At 35.3% G+C, this 14,942-nt stretch overlaps 2 protein-coding genes across 4 annotated transcripts; both read right to left on the bottom strand.

The window, feature by feature from the left end:
- Window positions 1-1,793: 1,793 nt before the first annotated feature.
- On the bottom strand, window positions 1,794-4,549 carry LOC123271396. Of its 3 annotated transcripts, XR_006510858.1 has the most exons (7): window positions 4,295-4,549; window positions 3,789-3,915; window positions 3,513-3,722; window positions 3,186-3,424; window positions 2,935-3,103; window positions 2,771-2,865; window positions 1,794-2,698 (listed from the first exon to the last, which is right to left on the bottom strand). XR_006510858.1 is itself a non-coding variant. In XM_044737700.1 (6 exons), the coding sequence occupies exons 1-4, from the start codon at window positions 4,307-4,309 to the stop codon at window positions 3,330-3,332; spliced, it is 447 nt and encodes a 148-aa protein (XP_044593635.1). In that variant the 5' UTR covers window positions 4,310-4,549; the 3' UTR covers window positions 1,794-2,698; window positions 2,771-2,865; window positions 2,935-3,329. The 3 variants fall into 3 exon arrangements, 2 of the variants coding, with proteins under 2 accessions (XP_044593635.1, XP_044593636.1); XM_044737700.1 differs by having other exon boundaries at window positions 2,935-3,424; XM_044737701.1 differs by having other exon boundaries at window positions 1,794-2,689; window positions 2,935-3,424.
- A 5,624-nt stretch (window positions 4,550-10,173) lies between these two features.
- LOC123272202 (putative ankyrin repeat protein RF_0381) lies at window positions 10,174-11,076 on the bottom strand. The gene has a single exon (XM_044738902.1). It carries the CDS (start codon window positions 11,074-11,076, stop codon window positions 10,174-10,176), a length of 903 nt encoding a protein of 300 aa, XP_044594837.1.
- Between the last annotated feature and the right edge of the window lie 3,866 nt (window positions 11,077-14,942).

Below are 14,942 nucleotides of genomic sequence, written 5' to 3'. Positions count from 1 at the left end.
AAAATGGGACAAAAACATGCTTTCAGCGTTAAAAGAAATGGGATGCGAAGAAATAGCAGGAATGATATACAATAAAGAAGAAAATGAAAAAATAGTAGAAAAACTCGATGCAGGGATTGAAAAATATAAAGAAAGACTTAAGGAAGAGGACAAAAAAGCTATTGAGAGATCAACTTATAATAAATTATATAAAAGAATAATGATCGGAGAGGATGAATACAATTATTGGAAGGATGACAAGAAAAGAGGTGAAGATAAAGAGCAATGGGCAAGATTAAGATGCGGAAACATAGGAAGAGCTTATAAGAAAGGATATACAGAGTGGGAGTGTAGATTATGTAAAGAAAGTCTGGAAACACTAGCACATCTAACAAGGTGCAAAGAGGTAAAGAAAGGAGTGAACGAGGAAGAAAGAAAGTATCTGGAAAAGTGGGATGATTTGGCAGATGAGGAAGAGATTGAAGGGAAAATATGTTCAATTCTAAAAGGTGAAATAGACACGAACCTATGCGAGATATTTAAGAAAATTGAAAGATTAATAAAAAGAAAGACAGAAGCTGATAAAGTTGGAGAAGAGAGTGTGGAAGTGGAAAAGAGAACAGAGTGAAGAATGAAAAAGGGGAAAGAGAAGAAAAGATTGGCAATTAAAGGAGAAACGGGAATACCAAAGGATAAATTAAGTGTTATCAAATAATAATGTTTTTAAAGTTTTAAATATTTAAAAAGTTAAAAAAGCCTTGAATTATTTAATACTTATTTATAATAATAATTATTACCTTTTTTGAGATATATAATATAAAAATAAAATTGTATAAAACTGTAAAGTTATGCAAATAAAATACATATATATATATATATATATATATATATATATATATATATATATATATATATATACATATATATATATATATAATTAACTCTATATAATATTTATCTTCATTCATTATTTATAATTTTGTAATTATGTGTAATTATTATATTTTCTACTTCTGAATGATTGCAGAGAATTGCATTTTTATATTTAATTAAAAGACAGTGAAAGACTGATATTAAATTTTTAGACTAATAATAATTAGCAATTATGTGTACTTCTCTGTAATCATCGAAATTGATACTAAAAGAAAACCAAAAAGTGTAATATTAAATTAGAATTTTATACACTTTATAAAACCAAAAAAACAAAATATATATTGAAATTTTATCCCAGCAATTATTATATCTGTAATTATTAATTATTTACGGAAAATATGTAACTCGAAATGCGAGACATGTTTATTTTGTGTACGTTTTAAAAAAATTATCCAAATAGAACAATTAAATAAATATAAAGTTATGTAATTTCGTATGCGGAGATTAATATAAACTAAGATAGTGAATAAATTTTATTGTATAAAAAATTATAAAAAATCTTCGAAGGGAGTGAATAATTTGAATAATTGTATAAATTTAGAATGTACGAAAAATATGAATTTCATGAAAATTTTTTAATTTAAAGAAAATTTTTGTAAATTAAATTGTATTTAATTAATAGAGAAAGATAACATAAAATATGTATGAGAATTTGAGTTACAAAAAAAGTATGATCTTGAATTATTAAGTTTATTCAAACTCGAAATGTTTTTAAAACATACAAATATATTATTTGTTAAACAACTTAACAGTATAAGTCTTGCAAAAATACAAAGAAATTCAAAGAATTTTATGTGATAATATTTAAGTAATATTAATGATATCATTATTGTCATTTTAGTTTTTGATATCTTTTAATATCATCTTATGATCTGGTTTTAGTAATTTATCTTTAAATCATTGATAATAATATTAGGTATTTTAACGTAGTTTTGCCTTGAAATTATTTAACAGTATTAAAATTAATTAATCTTTGGCTTAAGCCAGTGAACATTATTTTTTGATCGTATATACCTTAATTAGTTTATAACTAACAGCAATATACAATATTATTTAACAATAGGAACCAAAACGTTGAAAATAGACTTTGTTTTTAACAATTTTTTTGGAAAACATTTTTTTTCGCGTTTTAAAAAAATACAAATCCAATTCAATTTGCGATATTTTAGTTATATTAGTGGTACTAAATAGTTTATATTAAATCATTAATTTTAGTATCACTTAATCACTTTAAGGTAGAGTTTTGTCTTAAAACAATATTATTGCTGTAATATTTCATTTTTTTTTTAGCTTATTATCCTATAATTTGATCTTTGACCTTATAATTATTAATATTAGTATCAGGTAATTATTTCAAGATAAAGTATTGTGTTAAAACTATTCAACACTGTTTAAAATAATTAATCTTTGGCCTAAGTTTTAGAACAGACCATAATACTGATGACATAATTTTATAATAAGAGCCAAAATATAAAAAACTTTAATTTGTTGAAAGCAGCAATTTTTTAAAAATCGTATCGATTTTCATTTAGAAGTTTACTTTGAACCAAAGCCATAATTTCTATTATTACTCCAAGATGCTTGTCTTCTGGAAGTTTCCTTATTTCATGGCCTACACCTGCTAAAAAATTATCGACCGCATCAGTTTTTGGAGCAGAAGGTAATGTGAGTGGTGGAGAGTCCTTGCAGATCTTTGTAGCGAGCATAGCTAACGGAGACATATTATTGTCTAATGATCCATTTGTACGTTTACGTGAAGTTTTACTGATAGGAGTAGCTGCAAAAACTACGTTAATTATTTTATATCAAAATTGTAATTTCAATTAACAATTCAACTTATTAAATATTGTATTATTACTATTATTATGGTTTTTAGCATCATCTTCAGTTATATAACCATCACCTTCAACTCCACTATTATCGAAATCACCTCCAGGAACATTACCTACAGTTCTAAATTACACAAAATATTAAAAATATAAATTAATGATTGTAGGAATTAGAATAATTATTTTCACTTACGGCTTAATCAAGCAACAGTCGCGCATGAATGAGCAAGCGTCATAGAATCTCCATTTCTTTTGGTCAATTCGAGCTGAGCCACTAGAACGGCATTCTGCTCGAACTTGTCTTCGGTATTGATCTTTTAAACTCTTAAATCTTTTTTTAGCATCAGCAGCAGATAATCGATCTGGCAAAAAAATAATAATGATAAATACAGGTAAAAAAATGATAAATACTTATTAAAAATTGATAGAGAAAAAAAATTCAACATAATATCCATGGCTTTTGAAACTTCTTCCCACAGTAGATCAGTAGCTTTTGACGAGCGGTTTGCTAGAGGTGTTTCATGGTTCCACAAGGGCGGCCTTGATTGGACTTCCAAAATTAAAAATCCAATTTCATCGTCCGTTAGTTTAGGTCCTTGTGTTTTCTGAGACATGATAGCTTCTTTTTTTTTCACCCTTACAACCCTTTGTCAAAGCAGATTGGAGTGTAGGACTCTTCTGCTCTAAAATTAAGAAAGATAAAGTAAATCAGCTATGAAGTTTTCATAATTTTGACAATAGTTAGGAAAGGAAATTAAACAATTGTCTTACGTAAAGGTAAGCTTAACATGTCATCTTCATCGTCTAACACACAATAGTCTACAAATTCTTCAACACTTGCTTTTTTCCCACCTCCGATAGCACGACCACTGTATAACTGAAAAACATCATCTTTGCCATTTAATTCGGGCAATAATTCGCGAATAACTTCTTGGGTGCCGTCCTCAAATTGTGCTCGACGGATTATTGTTCTTTTGTCAGCTGTCAAAAAATAAGATTTAAATATAATATATATATTGTATTACACAATGCTATCGAATTACTTACCCAGTAAGGGGTAAAAATAGTAGTTTTTATCAACATGAAAGTTCTTATAAGGCTTCATGCACGGATGACTATAGATTTCTTTACAGATAGTCTCACATACTCCGCATGTATAAAACAATTCCCGTTCCTGATGAAAAAAATATACTTACTAATAAATAAAATTATTTTTTTAATGTTAAAAGAACTTGACAATGTAAATAACGTATGTCTACACATGTAGATGTATAGAGACAAACGGCTGACATGAACTCAGCGTACTTTCTTTTTTTTTTTCAATCGAAATTTGAGGACATAGTTTAAAATTCAATGCTCTTGCTTTTTTTTTTACATCACATGAAAATTAATTTACTATCAAATTATGCAAAACTGAATTTAATTGTACGATAAATGGTAAATAACCTTTGAGGTTAAAAAAATGTTATTTACTTTTTCATTCATTTTTCATGTCTTAAATCAAAATATATACATAACATATAATTAAATTATAATTTTTCTTTTAATATTACCTTCCCGTAGTCCATGATACCTTTTTCATATATTTTTTCAATTATTCTAAAAAAAAATATTTTATTACTCTTGTTTATTATTTTTCGATATATATCGATTACTACCAACTTCGATTATAGGTTTTTAGCTTAACGCACATAGTTCCATAGCTCCAGCGTCAAAAACTAAACATTGTTTAGTTTTTTCAGTTTTTGACGCTAAAATTTATCCAGATGGCGTTTTCGTCGAAATTGTACCACGTGATCAAGTTTGACGCTAAAAATCCGCGTCAAGCGTCAGCATGAAATTGCACCTTTATCGCTTTAAGCACGATAATTCCCCAGAGTGTCCGTCTTGCCCAAGAGTTGCTGAAAATGCGGAGCACGTTTTCTTTGAGTGCCCTCGTTTTAACCCACAGCGTGATGAGTTAGAGAAGATCCTGAACAATAAAATCACACCAGAGTCAATAGTAGAAGAAATGCTGTCATCCGAAGCTGCCTGGAACGCCACAAGCACGTTTACCACCGAAGTGCTTACAGAGCTGCGTTCCATTGAAAGAAAAAGGGCAAATGACAGAAACTAGAAGGAAGGAAAAATGCTAAAAAATGAAAAAAAAAAAAGCTAGATCCTCCCCTCACGAAGTAATGCCTGACGGCGGTTTCCATGAGGGATTAGAGGAAAGAAGAAAAGGAGTTTAGGGTTTAGTGGGTAGGGGCGTTAGCGTCGAGTTTTAGTATGACGCTGCGTCGAGTCGCCACATATCCAGGCCGAACAGCTATGCCTGGAATCCGTAAGAAGGATTCCCCCCCCCCCTAAGATAAAAAAAAAAAAACACACACACACACATACATACAGACACCGTGACAACCTCGAGGGGATAGTCAGGGAAGCTTCCTGTGACCTTCAAACGTCGAGATCTGATGAAAACTCGATTTTTGCAAAACGGGGTGAAAACAATAACTTCCCGATTTTTGAAAATCTTCGATTTTCTTAGCAGGAAGTTAAAAAAATGTGTTAGACGTACGATATTCTCAATCGAAAACGGTGAAAAGTACGCAGTCATTACACACTTTTGTGCCTTTAAAAGATGAAATTGGTTATGCTTTCATTAAATTTGGGTCCACATCTCAAAAAAGTTCAAAAATAAAAGTATTTTAATTATAATGAATTTGCGTTTAATTTAATTGTGACGAAACAAAAAATATCCACATCGGCAATTTTGTGTAAAAAACTTTCAGCTTTCAGAAAAAAAAGTCAAATTTTAAGAATTTTGGGCTGCACATCGAAAAAAATCAATTTTTCCACTTTAATTTGATTTTTAAGGGTCTTTTGATGAGTTTATGAAAAAATAAATATTTTCATTCAAAAGCTGAGAATTTTTCCTACAAAATACAATGTTTGTCGATTTTGTTTAAAAATGTTTTTCATATCAGAAAAATTGACGAAAAAGATGAAAAAAAATTTTTTCCAAAATTTCAAAAAATCATAACTTCAAGACCGCTGCGTATTAAGAGCTAAAACTCTCAGGGAATTTTTGTCTTATGATAGAGAACACCTCCATAAATTTTAAACATAATCCGCGAGGGTCGCCCCGTAAAAATGTTCTTATTTGGTGGAATGACCCATATGTTTGTCTCGAACGAGTGCGCAGCCAGTGTCGCGCATTCCTATTTAAACTTTTTTTTGTTTTTTTTTTGTTTTTTTTTTTTTTTTTTATTAGCGATACTTTCTTTTATAAGGTTACAATTAAATTCATTCTAATGTTAATTTTCAACAAGATTTGCAATTAGGAAATTTTCTAAGCTACAATTTTGAATTCTTATCGTTGTTTTGAAAAAATCAATATTTTAGGACTCATAGCCGATTTATCATCTCTTGATTTTACATTTTCGATATGTTAATAATACTTCCTAAGTTTCTGTATCTCCTAAAATATTGAAGATAGTCCTACAGTATAAAAACATTATTCATAGGAAATTTCCTAAGCTGCAATTTCGGATTCTTATAAATTTCTGAAAGATTGATATTTTAGGAGTTACCGTCATTTTTGCATTTATATTTTTATATTCCGTATTCCCTATGCTAAATTTTATTCGCTCACTACTTAGTTGCAGCTGCACGGCTTATCTCATTTTGATAAGCTCCGATTTCTTCCACAGCGTCTCAACTCCTCAGTTGCCCCATGGATGCTAAATGGTAATTGCCTTTATGTTCTCAATTTTTTTTATTCCTAAATTCCTTTGTTTTTCAGTTTTTTTTTTTTTCTTGACTTAATGTCAAAATCTTGTGAAACTGACGAGTTTATTATTTTTTTTATCTTGTGAAAAAAAATTGTGGAAACAGACTTGTAATTGTGCTAGACGTGTTTAAGTGGAGTTGACAATTATGTACGGAAAAAATTCCCACTGAGTAGGTCCCCCCCTTTCCCCTATCCGTTCTTTCCTAACTCCCTTAAAATTTGCTTTGATATGGCTCTTTACCGTAAGATGGACGGTGGCGTTGTTTGCTCGCTGGATCTTATATACGTGACTGAATAAAGTAGTCAGTACTTGTCTCGGATAGCTTAACTGGTAGAGCCCTTGGCGCGTAACTGAGAGATCTGGGTTCGATTCCCAGTCTGGGCTGTCTGATTATTTTTTCAATTACGGAAAAATTCCCACTGAGTAGGTCCCCCCTTTCCCCTATCCGTTCTTTCCCAACTCCCTTAAAATTTGCTTTGATATGGCTCTTTACCGTAAGATGGACGGTGGCGTTGTTTGCTCGGTGGGTCTTATATACGTGACTGAATAAAGTAGTCAGTACTTGTCTCGGATAGCTTAACTGGTAGAGCCCTTGGCGCGTAACTGAGAGATCTGGGTTCGATTCCCAGTCTGGACTGTCTGATTATTTTTTCAATTACGGAAAAATTCCCACTGAGTAGGTCCCCCCCTTTCCCCTATCCGTTCTTTCCCAACTCCCTTAAAATTTGCTTTGAAACCGTTCATGTTTTTAACGTCCATTATTTTTCTAACTTAATTTAATATTTACAAAAAAAAAAAGGGGCCGAAATACGTTCATTTGAAAAAAAAAATTTTTTTTTTGAAAATTTTCAAAATCACGCCATTAATTATTGAAGGTAATTAAATGAAGTTTAAGATAAATTTGATATCTTTTATCCATCTTTTACGTCTGGAAAATTATTTTCATAAAATATACGAAATTCGAAAAAATTTTGTTTTGAAATGGAAAAAAATTTTCAAACACCCCCAATTCGTAAACTAACCGGCCGATTTTGCTCATATTCGAACTAATGAAACATATTATGACAAAATTTTCTTAAAATTACAACATAAGACCGGCTACAATAGATAGATTTCCACGTAAATCTACCTATAGTTACTAAATTTATTCATATGAATACTTCTTATTGAATAATAGATAAAAATTGTTGTAATATAGCACCATGTACGTTGACGGCGAAAACTATGGAGGTTTCACCACCTTCTTCCAGTGGGCAGCAATCGATTGCGGACCAGAGGTAATATTTAAGTAGAGAAACTGGGGGGGATGTATGTGGGGGGGGGTCTCAACAGTTTTTGTAACCAATTTTTTTCTAGGACATGTTCCGCCTGTCCTTTCTGACTGGGTTTATGGCCGCCACCGATCATCCTGCCGCGGCTCTGGGTACCATCCGCATCATCGAGGAGAGGTGCGGTTTTTTGCCTCCTGAGCTGAAGTTGGCTAGGGCCTTTCTTCAGTCACTCTTGCTCGACCCTGGGATCTTGAGGCTGCCCAACGCCGCCGAAATAGAGGTTCTATCAGAGAACCTCGACAGTATGGCTCGGTCCGTTTCCGGCCTCAGACCAACGGTGCGTAATAAATTTCCTTCTATTTCAACAATTATATCTATTTTTATATATTTTCTTCTTTCTTTGCAGATGGGTGCATTTTCTCGCTACAACTGAGGGGCTTTTTATTCAGAAAAAAAATAAATAACTCCTTTCTTTAAAATTTTGTATTTATTTCTTAGAGACCCCTTTTTCCGACTAGGGTTTCCCTTCCGATATCTGTAGTTTCCCATATCGTCATTTGCTACCCCCGGTTTTAGAATTCTCGACGACTGGTTCGTGGTTTTCTGCCGTTTTCGTTGTTCTTATCGTTGATGCTGCCGCTGCCGTCACTGGTGAGTTATTTCCTTTAACTTGTTTTCGCATTTCATTATTACATTAATAGAATTTCCAGGCTGATTGCTCTGATGTGGCTCGATTGCTGGTTCTCGTTACTGCAGCTGTCACTATTCCTTGGATGTTGTTGCCGTACCCGTCGCTTGCATCTGATATTGTTGCTCCTGTTTTTAATTTACTGTGATCTATGGTGAGTTTTTTTTCATATTCCTTTTTTATACTTCGTTTACTATATTGTTTTACATTTTTCCGGGTGAATTATTTTGCTGAGTGATTGCTTCCCGTCCTGCTTGGTGATGTCTCTGCTGTTGGTGGTGTCATTATTGATCTAAGTGATTTGCATCCTTAGATGGTGAGTTCATTCCTTTCGTCCTATTTTTATATTCATGTGTTTCATTGATTACATGTTTTTCCAGGTTTTATTTCCTCACTTGGCTGGATGGTGTCTCGATGTTGCCGTTTTCCTAATTTTATTCGTACCCGCTGCTGCTGCTGGTGATGGGCCGTTCCAACCGTTAGGGCGCGGTAGTGATGCCCTGACGTAAGAGCATTATTTTTGCTCACGTGTGGTATCTACCACACAACCTCATCGTATCCTTTATTTATTATTATTATTATTATTATTTTTATTAGTCTTATTTCCTCTACCTAATATTTCTCTCTCTTTTTTTTTGAAACAACAGTCGTTTATGGGTCAGTGGGGATTCTCGCTCTTAAATCAGTAATTTACAACATATTACTATTTTAAAGTCAGGTCCCAATTGCTGGTCCTTATGAACTATTTTATAACTTACGCCTACTATCAGTGCTTCCAAATTATTTTAATACAAAATCTGAATTATTTTTAACCTCTCTTTTTATTCCCCCTTTTTTTTTGTACTCAGTCGTTGTTTTCCCTTACCGTACCGAAATTTCCCACGCATATATATCAATGTGTACATACATATGTGTGTACTTTTCTAAATCGATCTTTTCCAATCTATTCTGGAAGGAATTACACTCCCGATTGCGTTTGTTAACGTAGTTTTATTTAGTATAAGCTTTAAGGGTTGTTATTATTTTATAAATGATAGAATTACCGGCCGGATTTTGAGATGAAAGAGTGAAAATAGAAGATAGTGTATACGAAGGGTAGTATTTCTAGTTAACATGCTGTATTATTATAGTTTGGTTACGTAATTATCTTCCAGTAGGCAAAAAAATTATATATATAAATATATATATATATATATATATATATATTTAACACTATGTTCTTTACTAAATTCTATGATCCCGTGCTAAAATCTATAATATAAAGATTTAATAATAATTATCTGATTACGTCACCTATATGGTTACTTCGCGTATCGTTTCATACCCTGGTATTGTTGGTTTTGTTGGTATTTTCGTCTCAATTTATTCTTCTTCCGTAGTTGAGATGTTCTTCGGGTCCATAATTTTTACCAAGTCCTCTATTCCCAAATAGCTCATGACTCTGTCTAGTTCATGTCCTTGCAGATGACGTAGAAACTTGACTTTCTCTAATTTTTCTTTTACGGTGTCAGTCATCTTCTTCCTTCGTAATGCCCGTTTCACTTTCTCTCTCAGCTCTTCTTTGAAGTAGTCGGTGTGTCTCAGTTTTTCCTCTAGAACGTTCCCGAACTCCGCGCATCTACAATAGATACTCATTTGCTCCTCTGAAGCCCTCCAGACGTCGAACAGGGTTATCGACTGTCTTGTTGTAGATACGCTCTTCATATCTCCATTTCATTCAATACTATGGTTTCGTATTCTTCGTATTTTTCCTCGACGCATGCTATTTCTGATTTCAATTCCTCCGCTATCTCTTTACCTCCTGCCCGTAACTTCAAAAGCCAACATTTGATTAGGTCATATACTTGTACTTGGCCGCGAGTTGCGTGGTTCCATGTGTTTTTTGGAATACCAGGGTCGTAATCCCTTGGCATGTCAGCTACTTCTCTGTGATACTTGCTGAATTGCGGAACGTACCTCCCTCTTTTTGTCTTTGCGTTGATATCTGCTCCGTTGATTAGCAACAGTCTAGTTATTTCCTCGTATCCTCTATGTGCAGCCATGTGTAATGCCGTGATGCCTTTTTCTGTAGTGCGTTGGTTCACTTTTGCTCCGAAGGTTAGCAAAATTTTTACAATATTGACGAGAGTTGTGTACTCACTGCTCCAGTCATTTCTCATTGCGTGGACGTAGTCTACTCGTTTGTTAAGGACCATCATCAATGGCGTCATTCCTTGATTTTCAGTGTGATTAACTCCAGCGCCCATCCGAAGTAGTTTATCCACTTTTCCCTTTTGTCTTCCTTCTACTGCGTAGAATAATGCTGTTCTTCCATTGTCGTCTTCTAGGTTGATTTTTGAGCCTTCCTCCAGCAAGACGTTGAATAAGTCCCATATACCTTGCTTTGCGGCTAGGTGGATTGCTGCTTGACCTTCTCTATTTTTGGCTGATAGATCCACCCCTTGTCGGATCATCTGGTATAACATTCTTCTGCTCGTGACTCTTACGCGTCTTGATCCAAAATCTCTGTCTATTATTAATTCGTGTATTGGTCGGTTACCACTGTCATCATTGTCGGCATCCAGTCGTGCTCCTCGATGTATAAGAAGCCAGGCTTCCTCCATCATTTCTCGGCCTAGGGCTCTACACAAGGGCACTGTTGAATTTTTTTGATCTGCTTCATCTATTTTGGCTCCTAATCTGATTAATTCTCTCACTGATACCCGTCTTCCTCTTGTTAAAGCTTTCCCCAAGAGTGCGTATCCCTGGTTCTATTCTGGCACATATCCTAGGCCGTAGTCCTGCACGATATTGATTATTCCTATGACGTCCTCGTCCATGACCGCCCCGATCATCTTCCTGTTTAATTCTTTAATATCCATGGCTTCTCGTATTTTCTTCTTAGTACCTGTTAACATATAATTTCGCGTTTTTGTTTAACAATGGGGGTGGGAGGTTATATCATCCTCATGCAGAGTTTATATTTAATAGTAAGTCTTCAGATTCGGAGTCTGGAGCTGTCTGTGTCAGTTTGATTTTGTCCTGGTGTACCACTCGAAGTTTGCCTCTTATATTTATTTCGACATTATTGTTTTCACAAACCCTAGTTATTTCATATGGGCCCTCGTAATGGTATTTCATCTTGTCTGTCCGCGGTTCTTTTAATTACCACACTTTCATACCTACTTCGAAAACCCTTTCTGTTGCGTTGCGGTCGTAATATTCTTTTGATTTCCTTTTTGCATTTTCTAAATTAGTCCTCGCCAGTCTTTGGGTTGTTTCTAGTATTTCCACTAGGTTCGTCAAATAGTCATGGTAAGTTTTACCAGCCGTATCTGCTCCAAATGAAAATTCTGATGGTATGCTTGCAGTTCGTCCAAATACTAGTTCGTGGGGTGTGTAATTGGTTGCTTCATGAACTGACGTGTTATATGAGAACATTGCAAAGTCCAATCAGTTGTCCCACTTTCTATTTTGGTCGATAAAGGTTCTCAGGTACTCTGTTAACGAATGATGACTCCTCTCAATGGAACCGTTGCTTTGCGGGTGGTATGCGGTTGTATTAAGATGTCTGATTTTAAATAATTTACACAGGCTTTGCATCGTTTCGCTCATGAAGTTCGTTCCTTTATCCGTCAAGATTGCTCGTGGTGCTCCAAACAGACAGATGACTTTTTCCGCTAACGCCTTTGCAACATCTCCAGCCTCTTGGTGTTTCAGCGGAATGGCAATGGCGAACTTTGTTAGTAGATCCTGCACTGTTAATATGTATCTATAACCTCGTCTGGTTAATTCTCGTGGCCCATAGATGTCCATAGATATTTTCTCGAAGGCTGTCTCCGGAGTATCCGTGATGACCATAGGTTTCTTTGGTTTTACACGTACCAGTTTCCGTTGTTGGCAAATAAAACAGGTCTTGATGTAGTCCCTCACATCCTGCTGCATAGTCCTCCAGTAGAATTGGCTTCTTATACCTCCTACAGCCGATGTATGGTGGTCCCTTATTAGTGATCTTCTATTGGTGGCTTTCGGCACTTCTAATTTTCCGCTGCATAGAATTATTTTTATTTCCGTATTTGAAAATGTTTCCTTCAATCTTGATACGTAGTATGCTTGCATTGTTTTGCTGAGTATCTCGATCCCTGTAGGCATTCGTAGGGTTTTGCATTGTTTTTGTTCTGCCAACTGTTTCAACGATGCCACGACCATGTCCAGCACTTCTTCATCTGTTCTACCGATAGCATTGGATGCATATATCATTCCGAACCCCCATCTTATTCTTTTATTTATCATTAATACATCCCCTTTTTCTAGATTATCTTCTTGTATATTTCCCATATTTATCCACTTCATTTCCAAGAGTATATCGACTAAGTCCGAATTTATGTCTCCACTGGCAGGTAGGAAGAATACAAAGTTGTCGTTGACATCTGTTACATGCTGCTTGGTGTATTTTACATTTGATTCTTCCTCTGGATCGATGCGATCTCCCTCTGGCACACTTAACTCGGGGTTTGTTGGGTTTTCGCTGTCGCAGTCATCTGTACTCGTCGTTACTGGGTTTTCCGTCAATAACTGCCCCCATAGATTATTCCGATCCTCTAATTCCTTGTCTTGCGGTCCAGATTCTATTACTCTATTTGACTCATCATTACTTCCGTTAACCGCCACTTCCCCTCGTTCTGACTGCTGCATCCTACCTCCTTGCGTTTCCGGTGCCAAATGTGTATCTTTGTCATTCTCCGAATCTTCTAGTGACTCTTTCCTTCTGCTTTTACTTGCAGCATCTTTACTTCTTGTTTGATATTCTCGCTGATTACGATTATTTCCTGATTCCAGCCTTGGTGTTAACTTGGGTTTATTTTTGCTTCCTTTTGGACGTCCCCTTTTCCTTTTTTCTGTTTGCATTCCCGAGGGTCCCGCCACTGCTGATGTCAGCTCCATATCTACGTGGGATTCTTTTTCGAATTCGGAGTCAAATGTCGAATCGTCACTGGACTGCTCCATTCCTTTTGGCATTTGTTTTTTTTCTACGTGCTCTTTTCCTTGGACCGCCCTGCTCCGTTGATGATGTTGCTATATTTTCTTTCCTTCCTCTTTTTGCCATGTCTACTTCTGCTAACGGTAGGAGCTGACTATTTTCATCTCGTACTGGGTTCCTGGAAAGCGCGTCTGCATTTGAGTTGCTCTTACCTGAACGGTGTACAATTGTATAGTTATATTCTTCCAATCGATCGACCCATCGTCGTAGATGTTCACCAGGCCTTTTCGTCGATTTCAGCTACGCTAATGGTTGGTGGTCAGTGACTCAGGTGAAATTCCTTCCATAGATATACGGTTTAAATGTTTCTATAGCGTACATTATTGCCAGTAGTTCCTTCTTCGTGACATTATAATTTCGCTCGGCTGATGACATTGCTCTTGAGGCGTAACTTATTGCTCTATCTTCTCCAAATTTACCCTGACTTAATATTGCTCCCACTGCATATTCTGACGCATCTGTCGTGACCATGAAAGGTTTTTCGAAATCGGGATATTGCAATGTAACTCCTTCGCATAACTCTTTTTTCAATGTTTTGAATGCATTATCCTGGGGCTCTTCCCATACAAAGGGCGTGTCTTTTTTGAGCAGGTCCGTTAATGGTTTGGCCTTTTCTGCAAAATTCTTGATGAATCTTCTGTAATAGCCGGCTAATCCCAAGAACTCTCGGACTTTCTTTTCGTTTGTTGGTCTTTTGAACCTCTCCGCAGCTTCCACCTTCGTTGGATTTGGTCTGACTCCATCTGCGCTGATAATGTGCCCCAGATATGTAACTTCACACTTTGATGGTTTTAGCTTCAATCCTACTTTCTTCAATCTGTCAGAAAACTTTTCGTATTTCTGGCAGTGTTCCTCCAGCGATCTTCCATATATTACTCCATCGTCCATGTATACAAATAATAACTCCCCCTGTAAGCCTGATAACACGCACTCCATGGTACCCTGGAATGTTGGTGGAACTCCTTTAAGTCCCATTGCCATTCTTTTATAATGATAGTGACCCATTGGAACCGAGAATGCTGTTTTATATTTATCTTCTTCTGCCAATGGAATCTGATGAAATCCTGAGTCGAGATCGAAGACCGGAAAATATGTAGCGCCACCAAGTTGGTCAAGTATGTCTCGAATATCAGGTAGCGGGTATGAGTTCGGAATTGTTTTGTCATCTAATTTGCGAAAATCTATCACCAGCCTCCAATTCTTTGATCCGTCGGATTTTGGTTTCTTGGGCACAATCCATACAGGCAAACTATATGGTGAATCGGAAGGTTCGATTATATCGGCGTCCAGCATGCCTTGTATTTGTGATTTTAGTTCGTTTTTTAAATTATGTGGCATTCGGTTTTGTTTAACATTTATTGGGATATCGTCAGTCGTCCTTATTCTGTGTGGTGGTACTTTTGCTGCTTGAAGTTTCTCCCCAGGTAGTATGTATATGTCAGGCTCGTA

The sequence above is a fragment of the Cotesia glomerata genome, linkage group LG9 (genome assembly GCF_020080835.1).
Source record: "Cotesia glomerata isolate CgM1 linkage group LG9, MPM_Cglom_v2.3, whole genome shotgun sequence".
NCBI lineage: Eukaryota > Metazoa > Arthropoda > Insecta > Hymenoptera > Braconidae > Cotesia > Cotesia glomerata.
Note: the sequence above shows the minus strand (reverse complement) of the source record. Positions and strands in the feature narration are given on the sequence as shown.